This window comes from Neltuma alba, unplaced genomic scaffold (genome assembly GCF_004799145.2).
Source record: "Neltuma alba isolate B1F8T4 unplaced genomic scaffold, ASM479914v2 tig00013470_pilon, whole genome shotgun sequence".
Taxonomy (NCBI): Eukaryota; Viridiplantae; Streptophyta; class Magnoliopsida; order Fabales; family Fabaceae; genus Neltuma; species Neltuma alba.
The window spans coordinates 162,369-179,151 of NW_021637703.1; the positions used below are offsets into that span (position 1 = coordinate 162,369).

The 16,783-nt window shown below is 34.4% G+C and overlaps 2 protein-coding genes across 4 annotated transcripts; both read left to right on the plus strand.

Moving 5' to 3' along the window:
• The first annotated feature begins 249 nt into the window (after window positions 1–249).
• On the plus strand, window positions 250–10,785 carry LOC114737615 (TBC1 domain family member 15). 3 transcript variants are annotated; one of them, XR_003739454.1, is made up of 17 exons: window positions 250–361; window positions 560–736; window positions 836–887; window positions 977–1,084; window positions 2,680–2,764; window positions 3,373–3,427; window positions 3,777–4,169; window positions 4,850–4,930; window positions 5,475–5,534; window positions 7,067–7,165; window positions 7,296–7,406; window positions 7,770–7,841; window positions 7,960–8,076; window positions 8,761–8,910; window positions 9,179–9,279; window positions 10,046–10,157; window positions 10,251–10,327. XR_003739454.1 is itself a non-coding variant. In XM_028925568.1 (16 exons), exons 1-16 carry the CDS (start codon window positions 299–301, stop codon window positions 10,576–10,578), a joined length of 2,052 nt encoding a protein of 683 aa, XP_028781401.1. In that variant the 5' UTR covers window positions 250–298; the 3' UTR covers window positions 10,579–10,785. The 3 variants fall into 3 exon arrangements, 2 of the variants coding, with proteins under 2 accessions (XP_028781401.1, XP_028781402.1); XM_028925568.1 differs by lacking the exon at window positions 10,046–10,157 and having other exon boundaries at window positions 10,251–10,785; XM_028925569.1 differs by lacking the exons at window positions 4,850–4,930; window positions 10,046–10,157 and having other exon boundaries at window positions 10,251–10,785.
• Window positions 10,786–13,714: 2,929 nt separating this feature from the next.
• On the plus strand, window positions 13,715–16,433 carry LOC114737608 (zinc finger CCCH domain-containing protein 48-like). Its single transcript, XM_028925561.1, has 7 exons — window positions 13,715–14,092; window positions 14,226–14,411; window positions 14,516–14,617; window positions 14,710–14,862; window positions 15,297–15,476; window positions 15,802–15,899; window positions 15,987–16,433. Exons 1-7 carry the CDS (start codon window positions 13,715–13,717, stop codon window positions 16,135–16,137), a joined length of 1,248 nt encoding a protein of 415 aa, XP_028781394.1. The 3' UTR covers window positions 16,138–16,433.
• The last annotated feature ends 350 nt before the right edge of the window (window positions 16,434–16,783 follow it).

A 16,783-nucleotide genomic window follows, 5' to 3' on the forward strand; every position in this document is an offset into this window, starting at 1 on the left:
TTTTAAGTGGGATCAGATTATAATTTTTTCTTGACAAAAAGCCAAAAGCTCCTAAATCCGCCATGGCATTGACGCCCGCCCGTCGCTGTATCAGCGGATTGCATAGAAGTTACTGCCTGATGACTGGTGAGACGAAAGGAATAAGTATTAACCCAATCTTCACCGTTCATTGTTTCAGCATTCAAAATCCAACGGTCATAATTCCATGAAACTAACTGATGTAAACGCGTTCTCCTCTCACAACAGTATATTCCTTCGCCTGTAAGAGAACTCTGATTTCGTAATCTGCGAATTCTCCATGCAAGAACCCGAGCTACACGATTTGTCCGACGACGCGGACTACGCTGCGTCACTTCAACAAGTAAGATTATTGTCTTTTATTTCAACTGCTGTGCCAAATTTTGACTGTATTCTTACTTGCTTATTGGTTTCTCTGCTTGAATTCCAGTATGTGAAAGTGCTGTGTGATTCATCTATACTAGACAAATTTCTATTTGGTTGTCGTATGATTGTGAATTTAACTGATTCTTGGAGTTCTGGGGTTTTAATTTTGAATTAGGGGTCAGCAAGCATGATGTTAAAAAGCGACAGCGCTAAATCGAGCTCGCCTAGGGAGCCCGAAGGTGCTGAGATTGTCTATACTAGGGACAACGTCGCAATTCATCCGTCTAATTTTGCGTCTGAAAGGATAAGCGGAAGACTGAAGTTGATCAAGCAAAACTCTTCTTTGTTTGTGGTAATAATTAATAATCAATTTCGTATATACTTGTTTTAGAGTGTCCTGTTGTTGTTCCTGTGGCCATTTCTGACTAATTATTGATTATTTTCATTATAGACGTGGATACCATATAAGGGTAATAGCTCAACTGCAAAACTGTCAGAGAAAGGTAGGCCGGCATTTATGCTATAGTTTTTGTGGCTTATATAGAGTTTCACATAGACACGTACGTTGAAGTGTGTTCCTTTTCTTGTACAGACAAAAATCTTTACACCATAAGGGCGGTGCCAGTTTCTGACATAAGGTCCATCCGGAGGCATGCTCCGCCACTTGGGTGGCAATATATCATTATTGTTCTGTCATCAGGTTAGCCTCACCAGTTTAATATAATGGATTTTGATGTAGTTATTTTCTTTCTTTCTTTCTTAATTGTTTATTTTTATGCCTTGTAAGAGTTGTCTTTCCTTGTTAAGTCTCATCAATAATATAGAACCCATTATTGCTATAAATATATATGTGCGCCTGTGTGTATAGAACCCATTATTTGTGTTATCTGTGTAAAATAGAATTCATTGAGGGTGTTGGTTTATTATCCATTCTTCTTGGACTTTCTAGGCATGTAGTTATCAGTGCAACTGTCATAAATAAAGGGTGTTACTATTAATGTTCTTATTTGGGTTTGACTTGGGAACACTATTATGGATGGGTCAACTGATTTTTGTTACAGTAGGGGGATTAAATTCTTTCTCCCGTCAGGCACTTCGTAAAAATAGCTGATGTGGCAACATGAAATTCCCGGGCATCTATGTTTAGTTTGGCACAAACATTGCCTTACATTTCCTGCGCAAACTAGGGAAAGGTACTCCTATTCTATGAGAGTAGTCTATGAGAGGAGTTATGTTTTCCTGGTTCTGGACAGAATGGGTATAAAGGTTTGCTTCTTTTATCTCTATGTAGAACATGGAAAAATTATGAATCCCAAAAAGATTGTTGAAGTAGCTTACATAATAATTTGGCTTTTTCCCCCTTCATACTAAACTTTTCATATCTATAACTATTACACATGGACACAGGATACCTTTCTTTTCCCAAAAGAAAATTTGTATATGATACAGTTTTTGGTGAGAGAATTAATATACCATTAAAAGAACCATTCTGACTTGTTTTGGAGCCATTTTGACATATGTGGTGTTCTCTTGCTGAGTGTTGGTGCATTTGAAAGCTGCACTGCAGCATTTTCTTCCAATGCAAAGATGGATTGCAGGACTTTAACAGTGCATAGATGATTGCAGTGATTATTTGATGTATTCATCACGCTTTCAGTGGAAAACAAGTTTGAATGCATGTTAATACACTAGCCAAAATGAGCTGGCCACTTTTTCCAGAGCCAAAAAAAAAAAAAAAAGGATACGGGGTTTGTGTATGAGATAAAAAGTATATCCTATGTAGTTTTGACGTAGGATACAGTAGGGAAGTGCTGCATCCGTGCTCTTTTTTATAGGTGTTATATTTTAATATTAAGAAATATATGTTTTTCTGAGATCTTCAACCAAATACTGTTTAGACATCAATTGGTAGTCAAACCAAGAAATAGTGTCTATTGTGAATCTGTAGGATTCAGTTATATCGATTGAAAGCATTTTAGTTTTTATTTTTTGGGTGGGCTGAAAGCATTTTATTTGATTTCACAAGTGTGTTTGAGGGTAATATGTATCTTCATTGGGCTTTTTGACATAGCTAGTAGCGCACTCAATCACATGATCCTGAATTCTATTTTTCCTAATTTAGCATCTCTATAAATTTGTTTACACACACATAAATGCAGTAATTGTAGCGTTTTAAAGCTATTGGCCTATGTTGATTTCATAAGTAATATGTTTCAATTTTATTTTGCACACCCAGCCAATACTGTTGTCAAGTTTTATAAATTTGAACATTGAACGAATGAAAGCTTTTTGCAGGACTTGCATATCCTCCTTTGTATTTCTATAGCGGAGGAGTCAAAGAGTTTCTTGCTACAATTAAGCAACATGTTTTTCTTACAAGGTCGGTTTCTGATCCCCCCCCCCCCCAATTTACCCATTTGCTTTTTGTATTTATTGTTCATTTACTACCAGTATATTCATGATATATAAAAGTTACCTTATAAGTTTTGAATTGTTTTTTCCTCTTTAGTAGTAAAAAAGAAATGGAACACTTAGTTGTCTCCAAGATTGATTTGATTATTGAAGCATGTCTTAAATCCCTGAGGACATCCGTTTGTGTATGACTTAGTTCATCTTTTTTTTTTTTTTTGTGATAATTAATTTATATGCACTAAGTTGGTGAGCTTCTTCCTACTAGTTTATTCATTTTACAATATATTTTCCCTTTCTGTTGCTGTTAAAGATAAGTTAATTTGGCATATCGTAGTAATTTATGTACTGTAGTTTTATGCCACTAGCCTTTTGCTCTTTCTCATGCACTAAATCACTGTTTTCATGTAGCGCTAATTCAATTTATATGCTTTCAGTTTCAAATTCGTTTTCATCATTGTATTGCCAGAAAAATATACTTTTACGAATTTGTTCCAAAATCTCTCTATACTGGTCCTTCTCAAGTCTAAATGCAGAAAAAATTAATATTTTTCCTCCTTTTATGTTGGATTTTTCCAGATCTGCAGATGATGTAAACTTATTTCTTGTCAATGATTTTCAAGATCCTCTACAGGTATGCAATATTCAAGTGAAGTTATTTGATTAGTTTTAGCAACTGGATCATTAATGCCTAATCCTCTGCAGCAGTATCAACAACATATATAAAAGAAAATATACATAACTAAAGATACGTATTATGGTAACATATCCATCTTGCCAGTCCCTGTAATCAAAGTATTTAACGTTGGTTCAGACTTTAGAGAAATGTACGGTAACCTTCCCCTTTGGGAGCATGTAGGAAAAATCTTTAAAAATTTGGAATTTCCCCTTAGGTTTATGAAGTCTTACTTAATATATATAATTGAATTCTGTGGCCTATTATTTTGCTCTCTAAAGATTCTCATGTTTGGATTGGCTTTCAGAAAACTTTATCTTCTTTGGAGCTGCCCAGAGCCATTCCTCTTGCACGCGGTCCTTCAAACATGTCACTTGATGAGTCCTCTTTAGATGAGAACCAAGGGAGTGGTGTCAATGATGGAAGTGCTAGTGCTTTCCATTATCATGGGAGACCAAGAAATAAAGTTCATGATCCTGCTCGAGATCTTTCTATTCAAGTTTTAGAGAAGTTTTCTCGTGTGACCAAATTTGCCCGTGAAACGACATCTCAATTATTCAGTGAACATCACAGTAATGGATATGATCCCAATTACAGAAGAACCAATATCCATACTCCTGCACTCCCTGGTCATCCTAAAAAAGCTTCCAGTGTTGCAGGAAAAGTTCCTCATGAAAGTCCAGCTTTGTTGAATTCAGAGGTAAACATTTATCGTGAATTTGGTTTGGAATTTTCTGATTAGCCCTCTACTGCTCATTATGTTGTCATCTTTAAACCTCAATATCAAATAAATAGTTAAGATGATGAATGGAGCTCTGTGGTAAAATCAATGCAGTATGTTTGAGCCTCCCTTTTCCAAACTGTGTTTAGTTTCAGATAATATTAATAGAATGATATTATACTTTACTATATATTTTTATTTATTATACTTTAGCACAATATGTTTATGTCATTATATTAAGTTCTTTGTTAATGCTGTCTCTTGTTTTAGAAAATAGTGTTGTTATTGTGCGCATTTGTTATCCTTTTTCCTATGAATGTTTATGTTGGGATTTCTTACTCTGTTGAGTGTGTAAAAGTAATTAGTTTGTTATCCTATTTACTTAGAGTGGGGCAATGCTTTTGGCATTGTTGAGAAATTTATATTCCATCAGGCTTAGTTTAAATTATTTAGTGCTTAAGATGATCTATGTTGTGCCGGGAACGACCTGTGGGATTTTGTAATCAAAGATGGGAGCCTAAATGAAAAATCTACTCATTATGAAATCACTTAATCCAAAGTTTCCTCTTAGTGCAATTCCGTGCTTGTGTTATCTTAGTTGAGGAGTTTGAAGTGCTGTTCTTGGACCATCTGATGCAGAACTTCATTTTCTTAAACAGAATGTTTCTTGTTTAAAACACAAATATGGTGAAGAAGTTGCCACCAGTGTGGGAACTTTTGAGATTATCAGTTGTAAGGAGGTACAGGAAAATCTAGTCTCTGGGTTTGCATTGGTGTGGTTTTTCCCTCCCTCAGAAGTATGATTCTGAGCTTGTAAAAAATCACTACCTTACTGATAATTGAAGGAATGGGTATTTGCGTAATTTTATGGTCATACAGACTCTCTCTATGCATACTTAATGCGTTGAGTAGGACTATTCTCTTACTAACTAGCTCCCTTCTTTCAACAACTTACTGTAACATACAAAAGCACTTCCTATTACTTACTCAATGCACCTAACATAAACTTAGCCAAATGTTTGATTAATTATATGTGAATTGCTTTCCCTTATTGTAACTAATGTGTTGGCTTTTAGGTATTCATGTAGAGCTGTCACAAGGGGTTAGAAATAGTGGTAATTGAATTACTTAGTCTGGACATTATTTTCGTAATAAGAGTTGTGTACATGCCATGTATGCTAGTATGCTCATTATTTGATTCTTTCCAAAATAGTTTGACAACATATCTTTCCCTTTTAAAGTATATAATGTCAATGGTATTCTGTTTTGTTCCTCTTCTGGCAGTTTGATGAATTATCACTTATTTGGGGAAAACCACGCCAACCCCCTCTAGGGTTTGAAGAGGTATGAGCTGTTGTTCTGTAAGATGTTCTTCAATCATACAACTCCTTCAGTTTTTTTCTTTTCGGAAATGCATATCTTTCTTATCATGATGATTGGTGTGCAAATGGCTATATGCTACTGTTTCAACAAGTTGGGGATCAAATGGTGGATGTACGGCATCAAAGTCTCAATTTTTACGCCAAGTTCACCAGAAGCCTCATTATGTCTTCTTGGTTGACATGATTTACGTTAAAGATGTTCTTTTCATCATCTTATGTTTATTTAATGTTCAAATGATTTAACCAGGTATAAACTAAACTCTGAAAAAAAATTACGTCCCCCTATATTCTTATATGAGGCATATGAAGGAAATAAGAACAGTCGTTTCGTGATTTCTATGTTAGTCTGTTGACCTCCCTTATTTTAATCTCAAAACATGAAAACTTAGCATTAAAGTGGCTGAGATATTTATTGTGTGTATATTTGATTGTATGCATATAAATTAGCTAGCAAAGGATAAATAAGATAGGAATATTGTTGGGTTCACCAGCTGAACATGGTCAGGTTCCCTGTCTATATATAGTCATAATTTGGTGAAAGGTAGGACAGCTAATGTGGACTAGCCTAATTGTATATACTCACCCTCAGCCAATTGTAAACTTCCCTTTGAAAAAAGTACTATTCCCCTTATATTCTCAAATGAGGTATTTTAAGGAAATAATACGAGTTAATTTTATATTGTTCGTAGTCATTTCTATAATAATCTGTGGACCTCCCTTATTATAGTCTCAAAACTTGGAAACATAGCAGTAAGTAGCTGAGATATCTATTGTGTGTATTTGATGTTATGTGTGTAAATTAGCTAGTGAATAATAAAGAGATAGGAATATTTTCGTGTTCACCAACTGAACATTGCCAGGCTCCATGTATGTCTATTTACAGTCATAAAACTTGGTCAAATGTAGTGCAGCTAATATGGACTCAGCCCATAACTGTTTATACTCACCCTTAACCTAGCCATCTAATTATTTCATCAGGAATCATACATGTCTTTTCTTCGTCTTGACATAGGATAGCATCAAAATATTCTCTGGATGAAATTTTAATCAATATATGATTCCTAAGTGTGTTCTAAATATTGGTCTTATTTATATTCTGTTTCCATTATTTTATAAATGTGGAGGCGTTAAGTAACAGTAATATATGACAACTATGATGGTTTTCCTCCCTAAACGAAAACTTACTGAGCCTTAAATTTGAATTGAAACATAGTATGAAACTTATGTAAAGGTTTATTGCTGATGATGCAACTCTGGTACATATTTATTTCAAGCTACTGTATGCCAGTTGCTGCTTGTTACCTGGAAACTGACTGGTGACTTTCATTGCTTCATCACCTTACAAGCCAGAGATAAAGCTACAACTATTTTTGTCTGATTATCATTAATGATGAGGAAGTCATTCGTGCTATTCCATTAAGCAATGCTGCAAGAGTTATCCTGGAAGTTTGCGAATGTCATTTGCCTTAATGCTTATAGATCATACTTTTGCAGTGGATTACTTTTTTGGACTCTGAAGGACGAGTTACAGACTTAAAGGCTTTGAGAAAGAGGATATTTTATGGTGGACTTGATCACAAATTACGAAAGGAGGTTTGTTTATTATTTTTATGTAATGAGTTCCCGTGACGTTGAGCATTCCAAATCATGTTAGAAGAGGTCGAGTACTGGCCAAGAATTTTGTTTCCAATTTAAATATGTTGTCCTCTCTTTATATTAATAGGTTTGGGGTTTGCTGTTGGGTTACCATTCACATGATTCAACATATGCTGAGAGGGAATATCTGAAGTCTCTCAAGAAGTCAGAGTACGAGACAGTTAAAAACCAGTGGAAGGTTTTCCTTTTATCCTGTGTGCTTTTTCGTTCATTCACTTCCTTTTCTTCATTCTTACTATTCAATTAAGCGCATCTTTCTAAATTTTAAAAAAGGAAGTTATGTGATTGTATGGGGGTCAGTCTATTGTTCTTTTTATCTCGTCAGTTATAGCATGTTATCTTGATTTGATGAACCGGTCTACATCGTTGGTACCTAGTCCTTCAGGTATCCCAAGTCCTTTTGATGTTTGCTGTCCTTTCTTTCTCGTAATTTTCATCAATGTACATTGCAGGCGTTTGGATCTAGAAAAGTCTTGTTATTCAGTGTCCTCAACTAAATATTTACGTCAAAGTAAACTTGTTTATGTATTTCTCTTTGTAGAGCATTTCGTCAGCACAAGCTAGAAGATTCACAAAATTCAGGGAAAGGAAGGGCCTTATAGAGAAAGATGTGGTAAGCTGGAAACTAGTGCAAATGTTTCTGAATTATTGGAAGTTATGAGAAAGAAAAGCTGAGTGATGCTTTTTCTAGTTGTAATGTATAACCATCGTTTTCCCCCTTTATTATAAAGGTAAGGACGGACAGATCAATTGGTTTCTATGATGGGGATGACAATCCAAATGTGAATGTTCTACGAGACATACTATTGACATATTCATTCTACAACTTTGATCTTGGTTATTGTCAGGTAAATGGTTGTTGATACTGGACTCTGGCCTTGAACTTGCTTCGTTTTAGTTGTTCTAAGCACTATTTTTCTCTTAATCCTTTTCAATGGTCATCAGATAGGAAATTTTTTTTTTTATTTTTTAAATGATTTAAAATCAGAAATCCTGTTTGATATCTTCCAAAATGTTTTTCAGAAACTGTGAAATGATAACTTCTGATATGTGTGTTTGGTCTTCCTGCTAAAAACAGAGCTTATAATAATAGATTAATTGCAGCCATGGTGGAAATGTCGTGTAGATACGATGTTTCCAAATCAAAGTAAATTCTGATACCTGGAATCAATAGACGAGGCTCCTCCTTATTTATCATCCTGTACTACTCTTCCTCCTCCCACTTCTTCACCAGAAAAAGTTCTTATATTCTAAGAGTAACACACGCATATGTAGAAATTATAATAATGTTTCTATCATAAATTGCCAAAGGTAGTATTAGAGGATATCTTTTAAGGGCAATATTTTCTGATGGCATGCAGAATATATGGGTTGAATCGTAGGGGATTAAATGTCTATTTCTTAGCCATCATTATTAGCCGTAATCTTGAATATATGAATTGATAGTTTGATACAAAAGCATTGTTCATGTTCATCTGTTTCTTCCCTCTGGTTCAACACGTGACAGCCACAATTTAAATGATGTTTTACAGGGTATGAGTGATCTTCTGTCCCCTATCTTATATGTAATGGATGATGAGTCAGAGGCATTTTGGTGTTTCGTTGCTTTAATGGAACGTCTTGGACCCAACTTTAATCGTGACCAAAATGGCATGCATTCTCAACTTTTTGCATTATCTAAGGTCTCTCTCTCTCTCTCTCTCTCTCTCTCTCACTCACTCACTCTCACTCACACAGAGTGCAATGTATGCTGCGAAAATTGTTTTAGATATAGTAAAATTTTGTACCTATTATGTATTAATAGGTTGTGCTCCTGGCTCTGGCATGATTCGCTGTTCAGCTAGTTTACCAAGATTCCCAAGTTGTCTAAGAAAAAATCGTTTTTTTTTTTTTTTTTTTTTTTTACATATAGTCATGATGCCTTACCAATATTGTATTTCTATATTGCAGTTGGTGGAGTTGCTAGATGGTTCTTTACATAACTATTTCAAGCAGCACGACTGTCTGAATTACTTCTTTTGTTTCCGCTGGATTTTAATTCAATTTAAAAGGTCAGGTTTATATTAATTTCTACATTGTTGTTTTTCCAGGGAATATCTGGCGTTTATTGTGGTCTGCCCCCACCCCCCCCCCAACGTATGATTTCAAAATTATTTTACCATAGCAGCGCAAAAAGACTAGTTTGACTGTCATTTATCGGGCGTAGCTTCAAGTTTTCTGCAATCTCAGCTGGTTTCCTTTTCAGATCTGTTTTTAGGGAGTGCTTACTTGGGAGCTCCTTCCTGAAATATTTTCTTCGCGATGACTTTCTCTTCCATTTCTTGCTTGGCGGTTCTGTTTGAATTAATTGCTGAAGAGTCAATATTGGATTTGTGATTAGCTGATTGTGGTCCAAGTCATCTGTCATGCTAAATTTTTTTAATATGTTTATGCTTTAAATATTATCTTCCTTTCCTTGAAGGATGTACCATTATGCAGTTTGAATCCTCTAGAGCTTTTTTTTTTTTTTTTTTAAATAAATTTTTAGTGATGAAGTTTTTGTGAAGTTCTGAGAGAAGTGAGATAGGATGGACTACGGAAAAAAGAAAAAAGAGGAAGTGGGCCTCATCTACACTTCCGCTCTTTGTATCTCTTTCACCAAACTGAGATTCAAAGGATTCTAGAAGATCCTTACACACACTTCGCTACTTGATAAGTTTCCCATACACACCCACACACACACCCCAACTGTAGACAAATTATTATTATTTGGTTTTTTATCCGAGGGGCGTTTGATTCTTTCATTATTTGACCCCTGAAGTGCTTGACGTCTTGCAGACCCTTTTACTTTCGGAAGGTTACATCATTTATCAGTTTGGTCGCTGATTAGAAAATGGAACCAAATTTAGCAAAACCATCAGTGAAAGACTGCCGTTAGTTGATTAACCAAGGATCTTGCATTGGCTTGTCTCAGAAATATGTATTTGCAATACTGATTTGTTATCAAACAATAGTAAAATTGAAGTTTGGTTTCACATTACAGGGAGTTTGAGTACGAAAAGACTATGCGATTATGGGAAGTCTTGTGGACACATCATCTATCAGAGCATCTGCATCTGTATATGTGCGTAGCAATCTTGAAACGTTACCGTAATAAAATAATAGGAGAGGAGATGGACTTCGACACACTGTTGAAGTTCATAAATGAGCTAAGTGGTCAAATTGACCTTGATGCAACTCTCAGAGATGCCGAGGCTCTCTGCATATGTGCTGGCGAGAACGGCGCGGCCTGTATACCGCCCGGAACACCTCCCTCACTGCCAATTGATGATGGCTCGTTATACTCTCAGCAAGATGATGAAGTATTGTGAGTGAATAAATCACTTTATACAGAATTATCTCGGTGATGACCATCAATGTCGTGCTTGCTTCTATGTGTAATTATTGATTCTGTAGTTGAGATGATTTTGACATGTTATAGTGCATTTTTTAATGATTCCTTTCATATGTACTTGATGGCTGATTTCCTTGACCCATGTTATTGTTAATCTGGGAGCTAGGTGGAATGTTCTTTTCAACAGACAGAACCAGGAAACCACTTTTTTCGCTGCACAAGGGATGAAAAATTCTAGTTTAAATACTTGGGTGATCAGAGCTTGTTGGGCATACCGTTCATTGGGCCCGACCTGGCCTCTTTGGGTTGCAAAGTTATTAGTTCGAGGTGAAGAAATGTGTTTTGAGTAAAAATAGGTAACCGTTGGCCCAAGGAGAGGAAAAAATTAAAAAAAAAAAAGTAATCACATAGTGTCTCGAATATAATTATTTTTAATATGTGGACATGGCTTGCCAAAAAAAATAAAGCTGGTTAGATTGAAATCCGGATTTCGAAGTTTTCAAAACTGACTTTTCTTTTCCTTAGTGAAAATAACTTCTTTAATATGCTGTTTATGAAACTCTTTTAATTTTAAAAAAATAAGCAAGACTTGCATGATCATTTATCAATCACTACTCTTAATATGACGGTTACAAAGTTAAAAGATCATTTGATAAACGATGGAATTCTGCCAACAATTGTAAACAAACGAATAAATTTATCTTAGATATCTTAATAACAAAAGTCAGCATGCTAATCACAATTGAAAAAAAGTATCAATCCATTTATTTTCTAATATGGTGTTTATATTTTAATGTGAATTATAATGAATTTCACCATTGGTGATTAAAATATATATACACATAATACACTCGAATTTAATTATTTATTAAACAGTATAATTTTACTTTTAAAAAATCTTAAATATTCATAATGAACTTGAAATTGCTGATTGACTTAATGAGTTAAGGTCTGAATACATGGATAAATATCTTTAAAATATTAAATAGTTCATATATTTTATATGATATCAAAAAATTGTATACATTGAGATACGCTGGTAGATCATTTAACCGAAGAAGAATAGATTTTTGATCATTTAGCTTCACGTGGAGCTGTTTTTATCTGGAGATATAGATAATTAGATATATAAATAAATGTACTGCTAATGAAAATAAAAATATAAGATTCGGGGAAAAGGAAAATAAAAATGTGTTTTGCTTTCATAATTTAATTTCTGCGGATTTTTTAGTCTTCATTTGGTTGTTTGAGAGAATTTCAAATTAGTATTTAAATTTTAAAAAAGTTAAAATAAAAAATATTTTTAAAAATTATATTAAATAATAAAAATTGAAAAACTAAAAATATAGAATATAACACGTCATAGGTTGGATAAATTTCATCAGACCACTTTACAGAGATCAAATAAATTTTCAGAACCAATATATATAGTCTTTTGACCTATATATATATATGTATGTATGTATACATATAAAATCTAATTCTTTGCAGTCATTTAATTTCCAATAAATCTCTTTTTATCTGGACTCATAGATAATTGAATATATAAATAGATGTACTGCTAATGAGGGTAATAATAAAATCGAAGTATTCAAGGGGAAAAGGAAAATAAAAGTGGTTTGTTTGGTTAATTATTTAAGTAATTATAATTTAATTTGTGCGGGTTTTTCTAGTCTGCATCTGGTCGTTTGAGTCAATCTAAAATTAGAATCTAAATGTAAAATAAGTAAAAATAAAAATAGTTTTTTTTATTGAAAATTATAACGAAAAACTTAAAAAAAAATGTAAAAATATAGGATTTAACACGACATCTATGAAGATGGATAAATTTCATCATACTTTTTATCCAAAAAAAAAAAATTTCATCAAACCACTTTATAGAGATAAAATATAATTTGAGAACCAATATATATATAATCTAATTCTTTGAAACTTATCTTCGCCATATTTTAAAAAATTTGTTGCAATAATTAATTCATTAGATTTTATAGTTTTAAGTCTTAACTGACTTTTAATCGTATCTCTGTATTTTTTAATCCTTTTTTTTAATTTTTTATTAGGTCTTCACATCATTTTTTTTCATCAAGTTCTTATAGATTGACACGATTTTTATTCAACTCTCTTCAATTTTAAGTAGCTGATTAAAAGTAAAGACAGGAGCTACTACAAGAAATTCATTAAAAAGTGTGTCAAACTATGAGAGTCTAATAAAAGTATTACAAGGAGATAATTAAAATGAGGTAAAACGATAGTGAGTTGATAAAATAAAAAAATTCAAATACTTAATTAAAAATTAGGTAAATACAGATTTATTATTTAGGAGATCACTCAAAAGGTGGCCAAAAAAAAAAAACACTTGAAAAAAATGATTCCGTGGCTCTACAGATACCGCCTATAAATAGAGGCCGCGGGGAAAAGCCAGCCCGCTGGAGTGCTCGACAAGAAACACAGAGAGAAACAGTGAGAGAGAGAGAGAGAGAGAGAGAGAGAGAGAGTGAGAGAGTCGAAAAGTAATCGGGAGATTGAGAACGATAGGTCTAACATTTGACGGAAATACGAAGAGGCAGAATCGATCGCGAAGGTACGTCGGTTTTCTTATCAATTAAACGTTTGAACTCGCAATTAACACTGCCCCAAGTTATGTAAAACGAGAATACTTCCGTGATCACTTGCTAGGTTAATCTATTAGGATTATTTTGGTCGTTTGATGCTTTTTGAGATTACTTAGCAATTACAAGTTAATCCCAGCCACCCGAGCTCTCTGTGGCTACCGGCCGGCCAGGCAACGGGCAAACGCATAAAACGGCAGCCACACATGTTCATCGGACTTTTTTAGTTTTTTAAAGTTATATTCGTGTTTATTTTAACTAGATTTTCCAGAGTTTATAAAGAAAAAAGTTAAGAAGTTTTTCGAACGGTTGTTTGTACATACGTCAAATTGTTATTATGGATGCAAACTTATTTCTTGGTGACGTTAACTTGTGTTTCAAGTAAGGACGTGTTTAAAATACCGTTGGCATTGTTGGGTGTTATGAATATGAATTACTATTGAATTATGAAAGATCGATGACTAGCTGGCTTGATATGTTCTGATTCCAATTTCTTTCTATAGAATGACTACAAGGGTAGGAAGGAGAAGTGAGGTTCCTTATAAGAAGGACACTTGCAATAATTGGGTTGTAGGGCGTCACACCAATAAGCCCTGCAGGTTTGTGCGCAGTGAGACTTCACTACCGTCCACCCCACGTAATACTCCTTATCAATGCAGGAGGAAGTCCCCTTACTCGGTTAACAAGTCTCGTAGGAATGAATTGCTTAACAAGCCTCAATCAGATGGCATAAGATCCTCTATTGCCAAAGGCAATTCACCTCAAATTTGTAAGTACTGGATCAATGGGAACTGCGTACATGGCGATCGTTGTTGGAACTTGCATTCCTGGTTTCAAGGCGATGGCCTTTCTGTGCTCACTAAGCTTCACCAACACAAGACGGTACATACTTGACTTCCATTTAATTACCAACCCTTTCTATGATTTCTTCACTGGATTATGCGCTGGGTATTTGTCGTATCCTTTTATATACCAGCGTTTTGCTTGAGTACTAAACCTTAAACTATGACTACAGATTGTCACTGGGATTACACTTCCAGTTGAATCCGACAAACTTTTTTCTTGTAGCACTGATGGGACACTTCGGGTGTGGGACTGTCATACTGGTCAATGTGTTAGCGTCATAGATCTGGGTGATGAAGCAAGGTGTTTGATCAGTATGGGTTCTTGGGTGTTTGCAGGATTGCGGAATGCTATTAAGGTAAGCACATGAACCTCTCCATGTGATTGCTTTTTTTGTGCCATTCATCTTTTGTGTGACTGAGTTAACTGGAAATTGATTGCGTGGTTGTGGTTATTATGGAGGCATGGAACATTCAGACGGCTGCTGAGATCACTGTTGATGGACCTAAGGGTACTGTACTTTCCATGGCTGTTTGCAACGATACACTTTTTGCTGGAGCAATGGTAATTATATCTTTTATATTTAATATGATATTGTCTCTTCTTCATGACACGCGTCTGGTATTAATATGATCTAACTTTGTCTTATTTTGTAGGATGGTGTTATTTACGCATGGAGATCCAGTTCTGAAGCAAATTTCCCATTTAAATTATTGGCAACGTTGAATGGCCACACCAGAGCTGTTGTTTGCTTAACTGGTGGACCTGGGGACAAGCTGTACTCAGGTTCTGTGGATCATAGCATCAAGGTATGCCCGCAAATCAATGACAAGTTCCTTCTTTTAGGCTGAGTAGTTGTTAACCCATATAATGGTTTGTTATGGATCTCTAATATCTTTGGGCGAGATGATTACGCTGTACAAATTTGATATTCTGGTCGTCTTCATGTAGGTTTTGAGTCACTGCTCTTATTTTGACATTTTTTGCGTCGTCAGTTTTTTAAAATCAATTGCGTAATAGTTGAATGGTGTAGGGTGAAAACTCATTTAAAATAAAACTGAGAATACATTATATTTTGAGATTTTATCTATTATCTGAAATAGATCTTGCATTATTTGCCTAATCATATGGAAAACCACCTGCATTAGTTAAGCAGGCATGATTTCATTATTTGTCTTCATTAGTATTATGTGCTGTTGTTGACATTTGTTTGAGATGATTTACTGATTTCTTATTTTCTCAGGTTTGGGATCTCAACTCATTACAATCTGTGATGACGTTGAAAGGGCACACGGACATAGTGACATCCCTTATTTTCTGGGACCAATACTTATTCTCAAGTTCATTAGACGGCACAGTAAAGCTTTGGACTGCCACTCAAAAGGAAACTTTGGAAGTAGTACACACGCACCATGAACAAAGTGTGAGTTTATTTAGATAAACAGTGTATACTGTGAATCTACAATTGTGTTTCAGATTTTAGTTGCATCTTAAATAACTATAGGTACTGAAGCTACTAATTCTGTGTACTTCGTTGCCCATCCTACCGGACTATTGTTGTTCTGCATGTTCTGTTTTGGTTGGTGGCGGCTTAATGTTGGTATTGAATTTTTTGGTAAAAGATATTAGATTGTTATTTTGCACTGAGGAAGGAATTCGTTTACTAACAAGTACAAAAGGATAATATCTTGACAGTGAAGATGTTCTGTAGAGGCTTTAATTTTCTCAGATCTGTTTGGATGCTGTAGGGTGTGGTCAGAATCAACGGGATGATTGATGCGAAAGGAAAACCCATATTGTTTTGCTCGTGCAACAACCATTCAGTTGGGCTATATGAAATGCCATCGTGAGCATACTTCATGTTTCCATTTTTATTTTGATTTAATATTGAGCTATCAGGCCTTGATCTATCTTGTGTTTCTTTTTGGGTCAGGTTTGCTGCGAGAGGAAGATTGTTCTCAAAACAAGAGATTAGGGTAATAGAAGAAGGCCCCGGTGGACTTTTTTTCACTGGAGACGGAACTGGTTTGCTCACTGTCTGGAAATGGCTGCCAGAGTGGGAGCCTAACACCACATCTTCATGATTCCCAATCATATTTGCTTGCTTTTAACCTTAGAGTTAGGAGAACTAACAAAATGTTTGTATTTAAGATTTTGCTTGTATTACATTATATACAATACATTCAATTCCAATTTTAACTCCTCATTATGTAATGAACGTACGGCATCAACAATTCTTCTTGTGAAAATTTGTATAGTTTTTTTTTTTTTTTTGGTATTGAAAATGTACAATATGTTACTTCAAAATGTCACAGCTCGGTTAACCAACACCTTGCTTACTAATAGACTCGTCATAATTAGTAGTTGTGATTCTTCTTATTCATAAGTTCTCTCTTGACGCGCAGCATTGGAACTTTAACTACTCAGTGAAAGCAAAAGCTCCAATGGTATAGTACTTAGTATAAGAATTAGCCGGCTAAATTATGAATATTTAAGATCATTGCCATAAAAATATAAACAAACGAGTAAATTTATCTTAATGTCGTTAAAAAATTAAAGCATTTTATTCGCAATTGGAAAAAATATATATCGATCTATTTATTTTCTAATATGGTATTTATATTTTTTCTTGAATTATAATTAAATTTGCCATTAGTTATTAAAATATATATGCACATAATACCTTTAACTATTTATTATATAGTATAATTTTACTTATATAAAATCTTA

Bases quoted from the DNA above. Each gene is read 5' to 3' on its own strand.
- LOC114737608 (XM_028925561.1), top strand. From the start codon at position 13,715: ATGACTACAAGGGTAGGAAGGAGAAGTGAGGTTCCTTATAAGAAGGAC. The intron at 14,863-15,296 runs GTATGCCCGCAA...TTATTTTCTCAG, and splicing joins CTGTGGATCATAGCATCAAG to GTTTGGGATCTCAACTCATT. The intron at 15,900-15,986 runs GTGAGCATACTT...TTTTTGGGTCAG, and splicing joins GGGCTATATGAAATGCCATC to GTTTGCTGCGAGAGGAAGAT.
- LOC114737615 (XM_028925568.1), top strand. From the start codon at position 299: ATGCAAGAACCCGAGCTACACGATTTGTCCGACGACGCGGACTACGCT. The intron at 737-835 runs GTAATAATTAAT...TTTTCATTATAG, and splicing joins AAAACTCTTCTTTGTTTGTG to ACGTGGATACCATATAAGGG. The intron at 7,407-7,769 runs GTTTTCCTTTTA...TTCTCTTTGTAG, and splicing joins CAGTTAAAAACCAGTGGAAG to AGCATTTCGTCAGCACAAGC.